This window comes from Sinocyclocheilus rhinocerous, unplaced genomic scaffold, assembly GCF_001515625.1.
Source record: "Sinocyclocheilus rhinocerous isolate Xijiao unplaced genomic scaffold, SAMN03320098_v1.1 scaffold295, whole genome shotgun sequence".
Lineage (NCBI taxonomy): Eukaryota > Metazoa > Chordata > Actinopteri > Cypriniformes > Cyprinidae > Sinocyclocheilus > Sinocyclocheilus rhinocerous.
The window spans coordinates 674,597-696,585 of record NW_015647035.1 but is presented as its reverse complement, the minus strand read 5'-3'; the positions used below and the strand labels follow the sequence as shown (position 1 = coordinate 696,585).

The 21,989-nt window shown below is 35.6% G+C and overlaps 1 protein-coding gene across 2 annotated transcripts; it reads right to left on the bottom strand.

Moving 5' to 3' along the window:
* Window positions 1–6,700: 6,700 nt before the first annotated feature.
* On the bottom strand, window positions 6,701–20,193 carry pitx3 (paired-like homeodomain 3). Of its 2 annotated transcripts, XM_016512634.1 has the most exons (5): window positions 19,973–20,193; window positions 13,195–13,321; window positions 10,624–10,655; window positions 9,833–10,006; window positions 6,701–7,999 (listed from the first exon to the last, which is right to left on the bottom strand). In XM_016512634.1, the coding sequence occupies exons 2-5, from the start codon at window positions 13,301–13,303 to the stop codon at window positions 7,433–7,435; spliced, it is 882 nt and encodes a 293-aa protein (XP_016368120.1). In that variant the 5' UTR covers window positions 13,304–13,321; window positions 19,973–20,193; the 3' UTR covers window positions 6,701–7,432. The 2 variants fall into 2 exon arrangements, with proteins under 2 accessions (XP_016368120.1, XP_016368119.1); XM_016512633.1 differs by lacking the exon at window positions 9,833–10,006 and having other exon boundaries at window positions 10,450–10,655.
* Between the last annotated feature and the right edge of the window lie 1,796 nt (window positions 20,194–21,989).

The following is a 21,989-nucleotide window of genomic DNA, read 5'->3' as shown; positions in this document are numbered from 1 at the left end:
GGGAGGAATGATGTGCAAGATGAAGCAGGCCCTTGTGAAAAAGCAGTACACTTAAGCACAATTTTTAAAAGAGTGCTTATTTTGGAAATAAAACACTTTAAAACAATATACTTAAGTGTGAACTGAATGTAATGTTTTGGGACACTTAAATGCATGTTATTTACAATTAATTGTAAATCAATTATAGTTTAAATTAATATTAAATGCAGTTAGCTGGTCTTTAGAGTGCATGCTTTTTGACCCACCTAAGTAGGACTTAAGTACATCTTTATAAGCAATTTCAGAATTCTGGTGTCTTTGAAATGTTAAAGTGTACTGCTGAATGTACTGACAGCTGAATGTAATATACTTTAATAGCATTTCAATTGAAACTTGTAAGTATTGTAAATATATTTGTAATTACACATTTTGAATAATGAAGTAGACAATTTAGTACATTTAAAATGTATCAACGTTAAATGTAATATCGAAAAACACAATTATAATCTGTGCATGTGCGTTAGTGTGCTAGTCAACACACCAAAATAAGTGTGTTCTTTAAAGTATGGCAAAGGATTATTAAAACAATGATTTCAAATGTACTTTAAATAAAAGTTTTAATTTGACATTATTACAAAGTGAATGTTTTAAGTGTACTTCTATATTATTTACTCTACCTCAGTAAATGGGGGGGGTTGATTGTAATATCAATCACTACAAATGATAAAAGTACATTTTAAAAAAACTGTACTTGCAGGTAATATAATATTAATGAAATAAAAGGCCACTTAAGTGTATTTAGGCTATTTATCTTTCATGTATACTTTCATGACTATGTTTCCTAAAACACCAGCCTGTGAACTATCCCTTTAAGCGTTTTAGGAAACATAGTCATGAAAGTATACATGAAAGATAAAAAGCCTAAATACACTTAAGTGGCCTTTTATTTCATTAATATTATATTACCTGCAAGTACAGTTTTTTTAATGTACTTTTATCATTTGTAATACACTACAAGTGCGCATTTAGTACAATTAAGCACACTTCTTTTTCATTCTAAAGGGAAGAGTGCAAGATACCTGGCAGCTTCTTCAGGATTTACCTGTGGAATTTTAATCCTGCTAATGTTACAGTGAGCAAAACAATGAAGTATTTAGACATTCGTAGTGGATGCGCTTGGTCACTTTTCCTCTTTTATTGACAGCGAGAAGTGATATAGATGCACAATAATTCATCTTTAAACTGAACTGCAGATCTCATGTTATGAGAAAATATTTTTTAGCGAGAACAATGTGAAGTCATCTCTACAACATTATAAAAAGTACCGCTGTATTTGAAGGCTACAGCTTGAAGAAAACGGTAAGATTTATATGTTTCCTTTTTAAAATACTTTGTTAGTGACGCGCCGAGTCAGACAATTTTATATTGCAATAAATAGGTCTATCTGTTTCCACTCAAAATAGCTAAAATATCTTCACCTTATCAGCAAAACTGCATAAATTTAGTTTGATTTGAATTGTTTAAAACAATTGAAATCGGCTACTATTTGGCCAGTGTTAAAGAATGAGATCAACTCTATTCTAAAATATTTATCTGATAACTATTTTAAACAGTTTTTGTTTTTATTTTTGTTTTTATCTTGATATATTTATTCTAAAACATAACAAGGATATTGGTTGATTTTGATCATTACACTATGACTTATTTGAATATGTAACACTGCTTCATCTGCACAGAGAGGAATGCAATGAATTTTTTATTTTCAATAAGTGGATTTAATTCACCCAAAATGTTTGATGCCAAATTACCTTAAACCCTTCCAGCTCCGGTTGTTCTATCTGAAACTGACACAGTCCTTTATCCTGTTTTGCAGTGTCATTATTCCTCTCATTAAATTAGGAGGGTGAAATTGAAGCAGCTCCTTAATGGCTTATAATTTGAGGGAATGGCATTGCTTTGCGCATTTTCCTCCATCTATCAGCTGAGACCTAGTAATCCGCACCCCAACGGGGCTCCAATCTGATCATAAAAGAGTGTTCTAGCCTTCCAAAGCCAGTAAGGCCTTAGTTTAGTATACCACCAGATTATCTAATGAAATATGAAATCAAATATCAAAATGTGGTTAATTGTATTAAATGTACACTTTGTGGTCTACTTCAAATCTAAAAAAAACTGTACTTGCAGGTAATATAATATTAATGAAATAAAAGGCCACTTAAGTGTATTTAGGCTATTTATCTTTCATGTATACTTTCATGACTATGTTTCCTAAAACACCAGCCTGTGAACTATCCCTTTAAGCGTTTTAGGAAACATAGTCATGAAAGTATACATGAAAGATAAAAAGCCTAAATACACTTAAGTGGCCTTTTATTTCATTAATATTATATTACCTGCAAGTACAGTTTTTTTAATGTACTTTTATCATTTGTAATACACTACAAGTGCGCATTTAGTACAATTAAGCACACTTCTTTTTCATTCTAAAGGGAAGAGTGCAAGATACCTGGCAGCTTCTTCAGGATTTACCTGTGGAATTTTAATCCTGCTAATGTATTACAGTCAGGGGTTTGGACTGCAGCACAGACACACTCTCCAGGGCAGAAAGGGTTTCTTATGTAGAGGGGGAGTGATTGGAACAGTAATTCAGACTGTAATGGTGCTTGTATAATCCACAAACGTGTTTGTGTAATCCACACAAGATGATACATTGAACCAGGACACCTTTTAGTTCTTTTGTTGTTTTGCAAAATGGTTTGGTGTTTTTTATTTTTTTTTGGTCGTCATGGAAACATCAGTAATGATCCCTATTCAGATGGGACAGGAGGGAGAGTGAAACTGCTGGTAATTGTGAGGGAACAGCTCTGAGCTGGGTGTGAGACGTTGTGTGGTCTGTGAATTTAGACCTGCCTCAGGCATCGGTGCTTGGGGCTGCTCAAACCTTTTCTATTGTATCCATTTTCTAAGCTCTGTCTGATAGGTCACAAAGAGCAATTGCGGCTAATCATGTAATGGCAGATTAGCACATGCTAACACCGTCGTTTTTTTGGGGATAAAATGTTTTGGAACCGCTTTAGACAAAAAGAATTTAGGCTGTAAGCAAACTCAGGCTCCAGGTGTCATTTATACGGTCGGTCTGCTGTACAGTTTGAGCTTCAGCATCCAGTGGTATTTGTGTCATTTGTGTATATGAGAGAATAGTGTAGAGGTTAAAGTGAATTCTGTCATCATTTACACACCCGATAATGAAAATAATATACTTTAAAACAATATGCTTTAGTACAAACTGAATGTAAATGTTTTCAGGACGCTTAACTGCATGTCAATTGGAATTAAATGAAAATGTATTCGTTTAAATTGATAAGAAATGCAATTAGTGGAACTTAAGAGTGCGTTTTTACCTACTTAAAAGACTTAAGTACATCTTTATATATATATAATTTATATAATTCCCACTATTGTCTTTGAACTACGGTTAAAATATATTTCAGAATGCACTGACAAGCATTTATGGTAAACTACTTTATTTCTGGTTAAACTTTTATATCATGTTTTTTATTAAGTACATCTGTAATGATGACATTTAGTAGCCTATTTAAAATATACTAACTTCAAATGTAATTTATTTGTATATAAGTCACATCAAAATACAGTACAGTTTTTTTCGATGTACTCTTAAGATTTGAAGTACACTACAGGTGCACGTTCAATACAATTAACCACACTTCTTTTTTTTTACAATGGTATGCCTTTAAGTGTAAATACATAATCATTTCAGTTCCATATGATAATATTTCAATATAGTTTCATTTTACTTCACAAAAGAAATGTGATTAGCACATACCAGATCATTTTAGAAAGATCCCGTTGAGTAGAACTAGAGTGTTTTTCTCATTTTCAAAGTCAGATTTTATTGATGAACTTTCACAATACCAGGCGGATTTCAAACGTTCCTTAAATATACTTATCATTTGCCAAGTCGTGCGAACAGGTCATGAAACAAGTATTATTGAGACAAGAGAGGCTCCACCTGTCTTTGATCAATTTGTCTTGTTAATAAGTCTGGAGAGTGAGCCAGGCAGACTTTAATTTCTTTAATCCTCATTTGGAACATAGTATAAAAAGACATGACATTTCGTCAGTCTATCTACCTGTCTGTTTTTATTTTCAATACTAATTATTATAACAAAGGCAACCTGTTCAGGCTTCAATTGCGTTTATCCAATTTTCAGTTTTAATTTCGTCTTAGTGCCCCATGACATGAATTCACTGTACCATGGACTGAAAAAATGATCAAAACCTAATTAAACCACCGACCTGCAATAATATATGCAATTATCCAATTGGGGAGCTGTTATAAAATGGCATACTTTTCTGACTGTCTTATGTAAGTGTTAATAATAAGCTTTCATTATTTCAAAAGTAGTCAGCCTTTGTGTTACAAGTTTTTATAATATCCTGTTCCTGTAGTTCTTTAAATATAGTTCATACTCAGATTATTATTTTTTTTATTGGATGTAAATGAACAATTATGTTTGTAAATCCCAACACTGTTTTCATTAGCTACATTTATTTACATTTATCTACTTTTGAGTAAACTAATGTTAGAAAATGTTTAAAAAAGAAATGAAAACCGAAATGAAATTAAAATGGAAGCATGCATGATGTGTAATAATTTCATTTTGTGATTATATCTGTCAATGAGTCTTAAGAGACTAATACAGATTATCACAATACCTTTGAGTATCCAAATGTTTTTTCTTTTTCTTTGAAAGCTTTGCATTCACTTCGAGGTAATTGAGGCGTCCCGGCTCTTTTGCATGGTGCTTCAATAAAGGCCGCATGCTTCAACACTCTTTGATTCATTGTTTGGGTGCAGTGCTTGATTTAAAATGGTTTAAAATGCAGTCCATACCAATAGGTTTTCCTGCTGGTGCTAAATAAATATCTTACTTGATTTCCATTAGGCCAAATGTACATATACTTTATTCACGCTGGTCTAAAATGCCAAAGCCAAAGCCAAAGCAATTCCATAAATAAAACCAGTCCTTAAGATAAAACTACCTGTGTTTGAAGGTGCCTTGGATTCTTAGGTTTTAGGATTTTTGCAGGGCATGTATATTGTAAATGTGTTTTCTTTTCAGTTCATATGTTTTGAGAGGTAAACATAAGGGAGCAGTGGATGTTTACCCTGCAGTGAGATATTGGTTTGTAGTGCTCAGTGGATCATGAGTGTGAGCACAAATGCACAGACTCCACTGCTTTTACTTTGTGTGACAATTTATTTTTAAAGGCTGCCTCACCCCAATCCTGTTTGAAATGCTGATCCGTCATGCCAGAAAGCTGTAATTACATGTCATTGTATTTATTGCAATTATATGTCGTTTTACACTAAACTTCATATTTGCATCTGTACAAACTGGATTTACTTGCACAGTATATTATACATGAAAAAATGCATCTGGCAGTAGACAAGAATATCTGTCTAAGAAAAATGTCTGTATTTCATATGCTGCATGTGTGTTTTTGCTGCTAAAGGGAATATTTTCCTATATGTAGTTGAATTTATGTATTTATGTCATCCTATAAAAGAACATGTGTTTTAATGTAGATATGCAATTTATTAGTTTTGTCATGATAGAAATGTACTTTAATTTTGTGTAATGTTAAATTTTCCCCACGTTTCATATGCTGCATGTGAAGGAGAATGACGGAGAAAGATAATGTTGTTGTTATTATTATTATTAGTAGTAGTAGTATGTATTATTTACATTTAAAATAATGTTTATATATAAAATGCATGTAATAATAATAATAATACTAAATATGTTGTCCCCCGTGTGTGTGTGTGTGTGTGTTAACATATTTACACACACACACACAAATAAATATTTTCCTTTCGGAAGGAGAATACATTTATTTGTTTGTTGTTATATATTTTCACTATAATTATTGTTAATATAATATTGTAACAAGATAATACATATGGAACAAGTGTTTTAATGGACAACAAATTTCACCTAATTTTGTCCCAAAAGAAAAAAAAATTGTTCCAAATTTCATATGCTGCATGTGTATTTTATGCAACACAAGTGAATGTTGTTTTTGATAAAGGAGAGTGTTTATTTATGTGTATATTTATTATTATTATTATTAGAGGCACAAACTTTTTTTATTGCTGTTGATTAGTTTTGTCATGACACCTGATAGAAATTATATCTAACTTTCTTTAATGCAATGCTAAATAACACTGCGATTGATTTTTCAAAAATACTATGATGGGTAATTTCTTGTTTGAGGTGCAGTGGGAGCTATAAGGTTGCTATAGCTGTAAACCTGAGCAAGCTCCCACGTTGCGTCTCTCTGGGGGGATGCCTCTCATACACTTACGCAATCTTGGCGGCATTCCCTCGGAAGTAGGAGGCACCGCACCAAGAATTCCCCCGATACAGGATAGTGAGTGGCACTTAATGCAAGACTGTAGGTCAAACAGATCAGTGACAGGCCAATGAGAACATCTATATCTCTCTGCCTCCCGCGCCGTCACTTCTGTTTCTTAATGTTGCTATGGATCTGAGGTTGCGTTGCTATGTCACAAGGACATTGTGTTTTTGACCAGACCAGTGTCAGAGTGGTGTTTTCTTTCAAAGCATGTGTTATTCATAAAAACAAATAATCATTTATTTTAGGTTTAATGAGACAAAGCAGGCAACACCAGAAAAAGCTTGTTTTATAACAACTGCACTCTTACATACATTATATTACAGTCATAGACTCCCCTTTTTTTTAGAACACCACACAAATCTATTTACTCAATGGCTTTTTAGTTGATTCTTTAAAAAAGTCCTAATTTTCAGAGCTTTTCTTCTTCTGTACTTATTTTTCTTTTCATCTGAAACTACTCGCTCCTAGGTTTCGTCTCGTCATCTTACAACAACCTTTGACCCTTGACCTCTGACCTTAAGTGAATGGAATTCACAACAAAGATTAAAATTCCTCAAAGAGGTACATCCGCTGGTGAGGAACATGCTCCTCTCATCATTAAAATACTACATGTCCGAGATATTTTTTTATCACATACAATACAGAGTCCATTATGTACACCCTCTTGTCTGTACTGATGATGAAAACTGGTATTCGTTTGGCTTTGCAAGGTCTTCCCGTGAGTGCAGTGGAAGTGTTTAGGTCCTCTTTTGTACTTCACTCTAATCATGCAGTGGACAAAAGCTTTTAAACAGTTGGTCGGTTCAGCGACAAAGTCACGACATGTTATCGCGTGAGTCCTGGTCCATTGTGAGGCTCCTTTCCTCGTGAAGCTTATTCCTATTCTGTCCTTTCAGAAACCATAACAAGTTCATTGCGGGGTGATGATGCCTCGGAGTCAGATGTGGGGTTGGCTAGACAAGAGCTTGAAATTCAGGTTGGGTTTTTTGGAGTGCTAGATGTTAGGACTTCATACTGGCCGGTCCACAGCATACTGGCAGGGGCTTAAGTTGGACACAGGGTTCTGCACGGCTGGGTAAGCAAAGTTGGCGTGCTGTTTGGCCTTGAGCCGGAGGCTGGCCAGACTGGAGTTACAGGTGTCTCTGTACATGTACGGACTGGCCGTGGTGGCATAAGGGCAGGCAGCTGCCGACACCGCCGCAGAATTGAGGGTGGGGCTGTTCAGGTTGTTCAGGTTTCCCAGGTTATTGAGGCCTGAGCCCGGCACCCCTGCCACCGCCGAGGGCACCATGGAGGAGGCCATGTTCATGGAAGGGATGGAGCTGGGCGGGGAGAACATTGGCTGGGAGGACAGCGGGCTTACATTCATGGAGTTAAAGAAAGGAAAGCTTTTGGCTGACAGCGGGCTGCTAGCCAAGCTCTTAGTGGCCCAGTTGTTGTAGGAATAGCCCGAGTACATGTCGTCGTACGGCTGCATGAGTCCACTGAACTGGGCGCTGAAGCCATTCTTGCACAGATCAACTTGCTGGTTCCTTTCTCGCTTTCTCCATTTGGCACGTCGGTTTTTAAACCACACCTGTTTGAAAGACAAAGAGGAAAGAGATAAAAACAGGGCTTACGATGGAAGTACATTTCCTACAGTCAGAACAACTGGAGATTTACAACAGTGCAAAACGATACATTTGAACACCATATTCTTTATCACTCTAACATAGTGTGCTCTTAATATCAAATATAAAAGACAGAACTTTAATATTCAGATTTCTGTCAAATCATGAGATTTGAACAAGAAAAGTTCCACCAGGCAGAATTTAAGTGCTTCATTTATTAAACTATTTTATTCACTTATTATGAGTTTCCCCAGTGAGAAATGTCATTAAAGAGCTTCCCTCACATTTAGTCAATTTTATATCCTATTTTTAGGGGATATTGGGTGGATTAAAGTAACATCTAAAGAAATATGATAAAGACATAAACAATCATGGGTATTATAACTCAAAGTTACTTCTGAAAAGGATCATTGTCTTCACATATTTCAAAAATAATCTATACTTGTGATTCAGTTTTCTGGGAATATTTAATGACATCTTTATCCAGAATACTGTAAATGATACCAGTTTATATTGGGAGAGAGGGAATACCCTCCATGTTCCACTGACATTTGGGCAATGGTGTTTAAAGCCTTCCAAAATAACTCAATGTCAAATATAGTTCAATGGTCGATGTGCTCATTCTGTATATTTTGGCATTCAGGTATTTCATGATATATTAAATGGCTTGAATGTAGACTCTTAAAAATAAAGGTTCTTAATTGGCATCTATGGTTCCATGAAAACTTTCAAATACATAAAAGTTTTTTTTAAGTGGAAAAAAGGTTCTTTAGATTATTTACATTTTTCACACTAAGTAAAAATAGTTTTTTAAGAACTGTTCAATGAAAGGTTATATTGGGAAACCAAAATGGTTCTTCTATAGTATTACTGTGAATCTCACCACCATCTCCAAAGTTCAGTTCACTTTTCAATCCAAGCTTTTGTTTTCCCAAAGGAAAATCGTGAGTAAATGGTTAAGCACATGGAACATGCTTCCTCTCAGTATTGATGTAATGAATGTAAAAACCAGCATCAAATTGAGAAGAAGCCTTCACAGTCATGTGTGGTCCACTGTGCTGGCATCAGGTCAGGGTCATGATTTAGGGTTTGCGTGTTTATTAGGAGCACATACTCTATCAATTGCATAAATCAATATGACAGCAGAAGCATGCGGAATATGTGGCATAAGGTTCCAGCTGGGATTACTGACATACATGAACGGTTCAGGAGGCCACTGATAGACATTAGGAAAGGGGTATCTCTACCTCTGTTGTTCTTTCAAAATAACAACCAAGACTGTGTGCTATGTGACCTTTCCTCTGGCCAACATGAATTTGATCCACTAGATGTGTGCCAGCCAAGGAGGTAGCGATTGTATTGTCATCCATCAGAATGGGAGCCCACCTGCTCTCTTTTTGTGCTTCACCCATCAAACTTCTGCTTTTTGTTGAAACAGAAGGTCACAAAACTTTTCTAGGTTTTTCCAAGCAAACTATTGTTCATGTTACATCACAAATCTCAATATAGCAGCTTTCTGGAAACAGAAAAAAAAAAGCCACAGCCAATACCAAAGCTGATGTCTTGTGTTTAAGTGTTCCTGAAAATCCTGGAATAGCCCGGGCCTATGATTTATGTCCCGAGGTTCAAAAGGACGCCCTTTCATTACATACAGTACCCAAATGCACCATAGTGATAGCATAGTGAACATCTTATCTTTGTCAGTTAGCGTGTTGACTCAGTGGTTTTGATTATAACATCTGCACATTTTTCTGAAACGCAATGTGCTGTAGCTATGCAGTTTGGCAGGGAGCACGTACCCGTACTCTTGCTTCTGTGAGGTTGGTCCACACAGCGATCTCCTCTCGCGTGCTCATGTCAGGATAGCGGTTTCTCTGAAAGGTGGCTTCAAGTTCCTGGAGCTGCTGGCTGGTAAAGTGTGTCCTTTGCCGGCGCTGTTTTTTCTTTAAAGAGCCGTCCTCTGGGTTCGACTCCAAGCTTTTGTTTTCCCAAAGGAAAATCGCGAGTAAATGGTTAAGCACATGGAACATGCTTCCTCTCAGTATTGATGTAATGAATGTAAAAACCAGCATCAAATTGAGAAGAAGCCTTCACAGTCATGTGTGGTCCACTGTGCTGGCATCAGGTCAGGGTCATGATTTAGGGTTTGCGTGTTTATTAGGAGCACATACTCTATCAATTGCATAAATCAATATGACAGCAGAAGCATGCGGAATATGTGGCATAAGGTTCCAGCTGGGATTACTGACATACATGAACGGTTCAGGAGGCCACTGATAGACATTAGGAAAGGGGTATCTCTACCTCTGTTGTTCTTTCAAAATAACAACCAAGACTGTGTGCTATGTGACCTTTCCTCTGGCCAACATGAATTTGATCCACTAGATGTGTGCCAGCCAAGGAGGTAGCCACGTACCCGTACTCTTGCTTCTGTGAGGTTGGTCCACACAGCGATCTCCTCTCGCGTGCTCATGTCAGGATAGCGGTTTCTCTGAAAGGTGGCTTCAAGTTCCTGGAGCTGCTGGCTGGTAAAGTGTGTCCTTTGTCGGCGCTGTTTTTTCTTTAATGAGCCGTCCTCTGGGTTTGACTCATCTGTGTGGTTCTGATGGGACTTCTCCGTGTCTGTATGGGTCCAAGGAAAATGCATTACTTAAATCGATACACTCTTTAAAAAAATTCACGAAGAACTTTTAACATCCATAAAACCTTTCTTTGAAGAAAAGTGGAAAAAAGTCCTTTAGATTATAGAATGTTCTTCAAACTGAAATGTTCTTTGGAGATGGGGACCCAAAAATTGTTCTTCTATATGACATTGCGGCCAAAAAGTGTGTACATATACAGTTAAGTCCCACTATTTTCATAATAGATTACAAAATAAAATAAAAAAAAAAAAAAAAAACACTTCGTTTTTGTTTGGCTTGAAAATAGAACAAGAAAAACTGCAGGGCCCAAAATGTTTTTTGTATGTGTGATGAAAATCGTCCCACTGTGGTGTAGAGTTCTGCAAAATTGCAAATTCAAGACCCCACAGAAAGGGCTAAATTAGCTGGCCACATAATCCTGGGATCAGCTATTAGTGACAGGGCAGGTTTGGGGCTGTTTGGCAAGAGCTTAACTCTCTAGGAGCAGTTCGAACTAATCAGCAAGCTTTCCAGGACTCCACAGGGCTTCTAGGAAAACCAACAAGACATCATGCTGCCATCTGTCCGTGGACAGAGACCCTTTAACTCTACAGAAGGCGCTGTCACTTAAACAAAAAAAAAGCAAAAAAAAAAAAAAAAAAAAAAAAAAATTATAATAAAATAAATAAAATATTCAAAGTAACAAGATCATAATATTTCAAGTTAAACTGAATTAGAGTTTAATTAAATGAAAAGGAGAAACTGCTGAGAAATCAACAAAATTGTGGGTTTGTAGGCTATCTGTCCTTTCAGTGATAGGCTATGTATAAACTAATGGGAGGAACACAGGACTTTCAGTCTCTTTGCTGTATTAGGCCTACTTACAACGCTTTGAATTAATTGATTTATTGTTCCTTTATAGTTTGTTTTGTTTTTAATCTGAATATGGTAGCGAAATATTTTTGTACATGAGAGTAGATTTCGATCTATAAGCGCCGTCATAAGCTGTTGACTGCAAATAAACGTGTTTACTATTCGTTCAAAATATCAACCAAAATTAAATTGAGTAAATTTCGTATCATATTAAAATATAGGCCTAGTATTAGCCTATTTATTTTATCCCTGGTGTTCAGAGTGACTTTAGATTCTTGATTGTGGACATATTTTAAAACAAACACATTTATTTCTATAAAATGATGATGATGATAATAATAATAATACCTTTTCATGTTATTAAATGCAGTGTAAAGATAGCATAATGAAGATTTAACATCTCTTTTACTACAGATATGCACTATTTTTTTTTTTTTTTTTTACAAATGTGGTAATTCTGAAGGAGTAAAATAGGCCTAAATAACCCCGCAACGTAGTCTATATATAAATAAAAGGTGGATAAAATGTATAATCATAATTTAACAGCTTAATATCATATTTTTTAACTGAGTTGATGTATAGTGCGAGAAGATTTTTCCATGGGCGGTTCACTATTTTTGTGCTTTTCATTATTTATTAGCGCACCCGCTCTTTATGAGACATAGGCTACGTTTCTAAAAATATAAACGTTACAAAGCAACCAGTTCTAGTAGCCTATACACATTTAGGTTAGGCTTTTATATCATCTACTGATATAGACTAAATGCGATCAAACATAAAATAGGCTACGGTCCGGAAAGACACACGTTGGCATTGTTATAGACCTCCTTTACAATATAGCCTGGTCCAACGTTATTAAAAAAGCACGTAGCAGCAGCCTACATACACTAAAATCGCTTTGCTCATTATATTAATGCATTTTAACAATCAACCTCATTTTTGCACCGACCTGCGCGGTGAAACGCTGCCAATTTGTAACACGTTACGTTATGCAGTTTAACATAGTTAAACAAGCAGTGATTTAAGTCGATAAATAGACGGTTTTTCTAAGTTTGTATAGGATTAATCCTCTGTCTTGCCTTTTCTCGGTGAAGTGCGTATCTTCTTTAGACCATTGCTCTTTTCACAGGTGTTTAGGTTTATTCGCATAGGCCTACTGACTGAGTCATTTGGATACCAAATTTGAGGCACAGAAATGAATAATTTATGCACCGTTCCTTCGGCACGTGACTGGCTAGTCGGGATCTTCTTCAAATGGCGACTGTCATCAGTACACAGTGCACATATAGAAAAGACTGTCCAACATCTGTAAAAGCAAGGTAGGCCTGGATTCAAATGAACCAAGATTATTCAAAACTACAACCAAAGATGTGGTGCTGTTATTACTAGCCCAATACAACTAAAACACGAATTAACTGGAGAAGAACACAATGTGCCATAAAATACCCAACAGGATGTGCTCATAATAGCGTTCAGTCATGCATTTGGGTCGAATAGGCTAGCTGGATGTGGACGATCACAAAACTAAAAAATGAGGTTTTGCTATTTTACAAAATAGCACATTCTGATACAGACAGAAGCAGCTTCATTTTAAGTAGCCTAAACAGTCTCGAATACGTGAATGCGTTTTTGTGTGTTAACTTAATTAAACATGAACATGAACTGACCACTGTTGTCTTGGCCTTTGCATCCCGGATCGTGCTGAGGAGTCCCGGAGTCAGACAGAGACAGTGCCGGGCTACGGGCCTCACTGTCCGCTAGAAGGTTAAAATCCATCACCTCGACCGCCAGGCTCTGCGAACAGCACAAAGTCATGGGCTATTTAGACTACCTGAGTGATGATAGGCCAACAAGCTGCAGGCTAGAGATAAAGCGAATACACATGAGACTGCATTGTTTGCTGCAGGCTCACTGACGCAGCTCATCTTATAGCCGAACTCAATAAAAGACACAAACACTTGTTAGGCTATCTAAACATTTATGGATTTTTAAATATGTTTTGTTAATCAGATTTCAGATTTAATGTTCTTGTTTAATCAGATTTTTTTTTATCAGATATAGGCTACATATAATATTTCACGACTGATCAATGTCGCTTGGGAATATTAAAAAAAAGAGGACGACACTGTAAACAAAAAAAGTAGGCTATTGCTATTTTGCTAATGTTTAAGTCAACGTCGGTGGCAAAGCCACAACCCGCATTAATAAGTTCATTACAGTGTTTCCACAACCTTGGATTTTAATTCAGATGAGGAAAATTAATTGGAAACTCTGAGATCCCATTTAATAGGCTAGAACAGAACATGTTAAATGGATGTAAACAAAGATGTTATAGGCTAAGGTTGTATACGATAGTGATAAAAAAAAATAGCCTATTTTCACACTCCGAATGTCCGTCTATGAACTAAACAAAGTTTTTTCAATAGACTTTCGATAATTATTATCATTATTATTAATAATATTTATTATTATGATTATTGATTTTTAAATACTGGTAATTTTGATTTTCCTGCGCAAAAAAATGGTACAAGCGAGATATAGATGAAAACAGACTAATAATAATAGCCTATTTTCACACTCCGAATGTCCGTCTATGAACTAAACAAAGTTTTTTCAATAGACTTTCGATAATTATTATCATTATTATTAATACTATTTATTATTATTATTATTGATTTTTAAATACTGGTAATTTTGATTTTCCTGCGCAAAAAATGGTACAAGCGAGATATAGATGAAAACAGACTAATAATAATAAAAAAAAACTAATACAAATTAACCCATAATAGATAAACCCACGGCTATATAAATTAGAACAGCTAGAGAGGCAAAGATAAACCGATTGCGCAATAAGAATTATTTGCATGTTTCATCATACCAAATGAGATGTAGTAGCCTAATGAAGGCCTTTGTGTTGCAAATCTCCTAAATGTCAAGTAGGGTTCATCCGTTTACAACTGTCTGAAGACGTTTTGGACTTTAGACACCGAGCAATCAAGGGCCAGAATTACGCGAACCGAACAGCCTTAAATAACAGCCTTGTAATAGAGCCTAAAATAACAGCTCGTTTATTTATGTTACACCCTAGAGATTTAGAAACATAATCACTCTCTCACTGCGTCTTGGAATCTGTGATGTGACTGGATGAAGAGCGAAAGCAGATCACAATTCAGCAAACCCACCGAAACTCGCGCGCCGAACAGAGTTTACGGAACTGAACACGTGTGATTTCCTCTTTTTATTCGCTGTCGGATTTCACCTCTTTTGAAGGATTCGTAAATTGTTAAAAGGCGTGAAGGGTTGACTGATATTTTATAAAATATAATACATTTAAATGTAAATAATATTTACATTGTTTTTTTCTTCACATCTTCGAACTCCAAATATTCTCTAGAGTATTTATTATTATTTATTTTTTTTTATTAAACTTATTTTTCATTACACGCACACACAAAATGCACGCTTAATACAATTTTCCAACAACTATCATATGAACTAACTATATGAAACGTAGGCCTATCTCATGGAGACATGGGCATTTTCTTATACTGTCTATCAGTTAAAGATTACACAAATATATTTATGATATATAGGCCTATTAGTTTATCCAATTAATCAAAATGCATCAAATGCATCGTTTTTTTCAATAGGCCTAGCGCTAAAAACGTTCGCATTGGACAAGTCCATTTGCTTTCATATACATACATTCAATTAGAATTTATTATAAACGAGAGAATAAAAGTACTGGTTAAAAACGAATTTAAAATGAAAATACACAGTCTGCACGTGCCACATATGGCAGATCACAAAGCACGTGGGCCTTTAATTTGATGAGCACAATAATATTATTTATTCACAGGTAAGCTATTATTGTGATTCTGCAGTACATTTGAATAAACAGATTTTTTTTATGAAAGGCCATTTGAGAAGGCTATATGAGCGCCCTTGTTCATTGCCCATTTTTCTTTCAATAACAGTCCTAATGTGTGCACCATGGCAGGATTCACGTTTAAGTGATATTTTTGATAATAATAATTGTTTAATAACTTCCAGACAAAATAACATGTAACTTGTTTATTGTTTGCGCTATGTAATGTGTAGCAACATTTCCGCATTAATACTGCTTAGAGGGTTAAGAGTTGTGGATAATGGGGAAAGTTTTGACCAGTTCTGCACCTTTAGGCCTGACAGCTCCCGTAACGACGCACTTAATAAATTCTACTTATAACGAGCGATACGAAATCAGTCATTATTCCACCGCGTAAATTGGAGGTTATGACCGCTTTTCCCAATATTATTTGATCGTACTGTATTCAACATCAGTGTCTCAGTACATACACCTGAACATTTATTCACATCCTAATTCATTAGTAAGTTGAATATTATTGAAAATGGTGTAAAATATTAATTAAAATGTATATTCATCAGTATGATAGCCTAAATAGAATTCCAGAATGTCTTTCTTTCTTTCTTAAACAGATTTAAGTACATGTAAAATCAATAAAACCTACTAACCACGAAGTCCTGCATCCATTAGAAGAAAGCAGATTTCAATAACAAACAAGTGCCATAGTGATCACGGAAGTGAGGTGACAGGCCCATAGAGATTATCAGTGGTGATAAATAGACCGTTATATCACTGATTTAGAACACTTTCTACACTTAAAACTAGTGTTTAGCCTTTTTCAGAGCACCCAAATCACATTTTGTTTAAGTTTTGTATACCAGATGATAAACAATGAAATTATATTACATATGGTGAAACATATGATGGAATACATTTAGTAGAATACATTTTAAAAATTACAATAATTTAAATTGAAGAAAAAGTGTGCTCATTATACTTCAGACATGTTGAGTGATGTGCTAAAAAACAAACATAGGCCTACTCAATATAACCAATGCTTAAAAGAAAACATTTGGATAACAAATGTGTGCTTTACCAAAGCAGGGTGTCCTGTTAAATTATGATTTGTTTCAGTGTGCACAGGAGGGCATGCCATCTGATTTCACAGACTTTACAGATTTATATGATTTCTGGTGTAATTAGGCCTACTAAATGCAATTAATGAGTTAAAATCACAAAAATATGAATTTTTATACATTCTAAATCCTACAAGCGTAGTTCAAGCACTACACTTTTACACTCTTGTTCTACCTTATTAGCAATCAAAATGTCATTTTTAAGATAAAATACAATCACTTTTCTTTTTAATCTAATAAACAGTTGAGGTAACTTGCCTTGTAAGTACAGCTGGCATGTGGGGAGGCTACCATGAGAATGCAGAATTGCATATACTTCAACACATACCCAGAGTGACTTTGATAAATGGTTATCTGTCAGGCAGGCTGTGTCTTTTGGCCAGAGCTATAGGTGACGTAAGCTGGCTATTTCATCCTAAGCAAGGTGTCAATGCACCCCCCACCCCTGCCAAGACTTGTGACATTATTACATTTCAAACTCTATCAAGGGTCCTCTAAGGATTGTGGGCCAACAAGGCCAGTGATCAAAGACTCCGATGCCACAGATGCACTGATAGATTTCTTAAATGTAAAAAATGGAGAGACCAATAAGGAAAGTGACCAGGTTTTTCTGACCTTGGTTTATATCTCATGGTTATGTACACTCTTAAAAAATAAAGGTGCTTCAAAAGGTTCTTCACAGCGATGCCATAGAAGAACCATTTTTGGTTCCACAAAGAACCATTCAGTCAAAGGTTCTTTAAAGAACCATCTCTTTCTTACCTTTTTGTAATCTGAAGAACCTTCTTTCACCACAAAGAACCTTTTGTGAAACAGAAAGGTTCTTCAGATTTTAAAGGTTCTTAATGGAACCATTTAGACAAAAAGGTTCTTCTATGGCATCGTGAAGCACCTTTATTTTTAAGAGATATATAGATATTGTATAGAACTGGCTTATAACCAATTATATAACCAATTGTCCATGAATATCCAAAGGGTTTATTTTCAAATTGGTAAAAGGTTAATATAATACTACTAACATAGCAATAACATTAATAATAACAACAATAATAATAATAATACGAAGAATAATTTATGATTTATAATATTTATTATAATAATTTTACATGCTTTTTGATTTTTTTATTTTAATTGTTGATTTTTTTTCCCTAAATTTTCTGTGAAATAAAGTTTGGCTCAAACTTTAAGTCTCTCCTACACATAATTTGATGCCATTTGAAGAAAGGAGATTTATGCTGCTTTTGAGATATTCGTACTAACATGGCTCAAGGAATGCATGTCAGTGAGGGGCAGTTTATATACACGACATCGATCTCATTAAAAATATATATAGCCTATATATATAATAAGAGAAGAGATAATAGAGGTAAAATCCTCTCGTTTTTCAGAAGATTGCTGGGTCCATCTGTTGGTTCGACGGAGGCAGACAGCATACATTTCCACGGGCTGCTGCATTTTCTCAGGAATTATTCATAAACACGTTTAGAATTAATTCCTTGGATTAAGAGTTGATTAAGATGTGTGTCACTTTGCTGTCTGAGAACTTATTAAGGGCCCACTCGAGCCGGCGGCAGATGGAATTTCTACCCAATGTTTGTAGATGTTAATTTCTCCCCTCCTAACACCCATTTGCATTCGGCTGTGTATGTCAAAGCGCGGCTTTTCCTGCACGCACAGCTCCGAATATTAGTGTACGAGGAGATAGATGCTCATCTATAAGATCGGTCATGCTTATTTCCATTACACAGTACGCACGGGCACTATTCACGTTCGACTGAGATAGCCTACAAATGTTTTGAAATGTGGAAACATCACACCCACAAAAAAATCTTGAGATTTGTTTGTAAGCAAAATTAGAATTTTTTTTTTTAGGCTATATGTTGTATGAGTAATTTTAGATATGACTGCAGGCTGCAGCTGAAGCATATAGGCTTATACTGTGTGTATTAAAGGCAACATGAGAAGACTTGACCAAACACAAGAGCGTCACGCACTGTTCTGTGTGTGTTTAAAGCACACACATATGAATAAACAGTTTTTTTTATTTTTATGTATTAGATATTTAGCTTTTATGGCTGACTTTTAAGCATTTTATTTTAACGATATTTAGCGTTTCTAATAAAAATAAATAAATAAATATTGTTGACAAAAAAGCATTCACCATGCACAAAAGAACTAGCTACAATTTAAACATTGAAATAAAAAACAACTAGGACACAACAAAACAAAAACAAAAAACTAACAAACAAACAAAAAAAGGAAAGAAATGGAATCGGATGCATTTTTGATCCCACGTTTTTGATACTCTATGTCAATCTTGTTTAACTATTTGGCCGCACGTAAATTTAGATACACGGGTGCGTTTGCCCGAGTATTTTTTATTTTTTTATTTTTTATTTTTTGACGAACAGAAATGGACCCAAACATTAGATGAAAATTGTATCCTAAGTAAATCGCCGCATGCCATTGTTCCTTTAATATAATTTTATAAAGCGAATTGTTTTAAACATTTTTAAAAATTCGTTTACAAAATAACTGATTTCATTTGGCGCGGGTGGGAGTCTGGTTTTCTCTCTGGTCTCTTACGGCTTCGGAGCACCTGCCACCTATCAATTTGGGTAGCCTATATTGCATTGATATTTTCACTTATCCCGAAACAGTCAATCCCGAAATACCGTGATATGCAGCAATATAAATTCTGAGATATTTAGACAGAGGTTTTATTTTACTATTGTTGTTTTTGTAATCCAATAGGCCTATATGAGTAGACAATTGTGTTCATGTTAAAACCACGCGTAACAAAAGTTTTAACCGCCGACAATGAAACAAATTTTGCTGAAGGCACAAACTGGCTTAAACTTAACTTGAACAAAATCAATGTAAGCTTTTAGTTTAACATACAGCTATTTTAAAACATTATTTAAAGCCTTCACAAGGCAGCGCTTAACTTAAAATTTAGATACCCATGGTTAAAAAGATCTAAACAGGGTTTAAGTCAAAATGATCCTGAACTAATGCAGACATCATTTAGAAACGTCCTTTCTCGGATTTTCTTAATGTATCTGTGTTATCAAATTGAACAATTGCATCACTAATCCATAGGCCTATTTTAAATAGGCTAGGCTGAATAGATTAAATTGCCTATAAATGTAATCGTAAAATAGGCTAATAACAACGTAGCATTATAGCTGATTATTATAACCCTAAATGCATTTTTTAAAGTCAAAGTAACCTGTAAGCCTATAGGCTACATGCAGCCGGACATCAGCACTGATAAACTGATAAACGACGCTCACAGTCCTGAGCGATACATGCGCCGCGATCCTTTTTGTCTAACACGACAGATCTGGATTCAGGTAGTCTGTTTTTGTTAGACTGAAGAAGACAACATCCGCACAGCTCCTCCATCGCATGAGAGCACATATCATGCACCACAGTGATTTTTGTCATGCATCTACTCACATGAGTCCCGGTCTAGTGGAGGTAATCCTCGAAAAATACACAACTTTTGCGTACAACGCGTGTTAGCTGCTTTTGTGAAACGATGCAGTAGTCATGTAGAAAGTTCCTTAGGATGAGCAAAGGAAAAGAGACAGTTTCTTTCCTTCCCCTTTCACTCTCTCGGTGTTGTCTGTCATAAGTTTTTAGCGGAGAGTGAAGGCTTGATCCCCATGCCGAGGGGGACTGACTTTATGCTAAATATCTCGTGCTACAGGTCCGCGGCAGAAAGGAATGCCCACCCCTTCTCTCTCTCTCTCTCCCACGGTCTTTCTCACACATGCGCTGGCTAAACACACATTAAATCAGCGCTTCGGTCAATCACCCCGAGCTCACTTGCACAGCTTCTCCAAAACCTTAAGACTTAAAACATGAACATTCATGTATGTATCGTGGTGCGTGGTAGCCTATAGGCTACGTGTTCTAAGCCAACTATTCCATTCTGCTTAGCAAATTGAGTGTTTTGTCTTCTCAGCACTCTCGAAGTAAAGGTTCTTTATTGGCATTCATGATTATGGAAACTTTCAAGGTTCTTTATAATGGAAAAAGCTTATTCAGATTATCACAATGTTCTTCGCACTATGGTTGTTGTGGCCCCCCTTTTGCAACCTTTATTTAAGATAGAATCGTTCATACCAATATCTATCTGCAGTATTCATGCATTTAAATAGCCCATAGAATACTGTAAATAAATAAATAAATAATAATAATAATAAAACGCTTAGCTAATTGTAGGCTAGTTTGAAGCAATTATGTACAGATATGACTCTTTCTTGAGGAGTCAGCTAAAGTTTCAGAGGGTTTTACATTCTAGAATGAATCGACCCATAATTGACGCCAGTTTTGCATTCTGTCTCTGAGGCTCAACCTCACGAGTTACTTTGCATTTTCATTTATCAAGCAAATGTAGCCTACGTAATAAAAAGTAGCTGTATTAGACCAGATATCTCTCTCTTTAGGTAAAGGACTACATTGAAAGAGCTCAATGCAGACACTTTAGTCTAATAAATAAATAATAAAGACGAAATAATTGTAGGTGTTCACGGTTCAGCACCTTGTAACGTAGGCTACATGACATTATAAAATTCGACATGAAGATGTCTATGTTTGTTGTAGGCTACTCCTGGGGCCAGTTGCATATGCTAAGACTGTCTTAATAAGAACTAGTTTGACTAACTAGCAGTTAACCAAGAGGTATAGGCCTAATCAATCTTACTTTTCATATTCAAATTAGATCAAAATAGGCTACCATTTAATGTCACTGAATTAAACAAGTTATGACCAGTGTTGAAGAAAAAAATGGGATCACTAACCTCTAAGACTAGTCTTTAGTAGTTTATGCAACTGGCCAATGTTGTCTCTAATAGCTTACACAATACGACTGTGTAGCCTATAGATTATGGATAGATGTCATGCACCACTTGAAGGCAAACAATACTGCCCTCCTTGGGCAACAATGTGGGTATGAACTTTCTGTGCATCTTGAAAGTTTCTGTATTTTTATTTCAATCAGTGGATTTATGCTGTCCTGTTAGCAAACACCTTCAACTATCGTTTAAATTGGTTTGCAGCATTGACATAAATTTCGTTACTGATGTGTTTTGTTCATTTCTGTCAGACTCTTCGATGGACTGCAAAGACCGGTAGATCTTTTGGAAATTAATTGTCTAAGTACCTGCATTATTGGAGCTATTGTTGACTGTGACAGGAGAAAAATGGGCCCGTGTGTTTGAACTCTGAACGCCTCCGACCCTCCGTCTGTGAAATTCAACCAACCATGTTTGAATGTGACTTCAACGAAGTCCCGCCCTATTTTGACCGCTAACAGGAGAATATTAATGTTACGACAATTATAAACATTCTAATTAGCTTTACAGTGTATAAACTCGTAAAACTGACCTTTTAAAAGTATGCCAATTATGTGTCATTATTTCAAAATAACGACGTAACTTCTTTTAAAAACACGGGAAGTAAGGTCCCA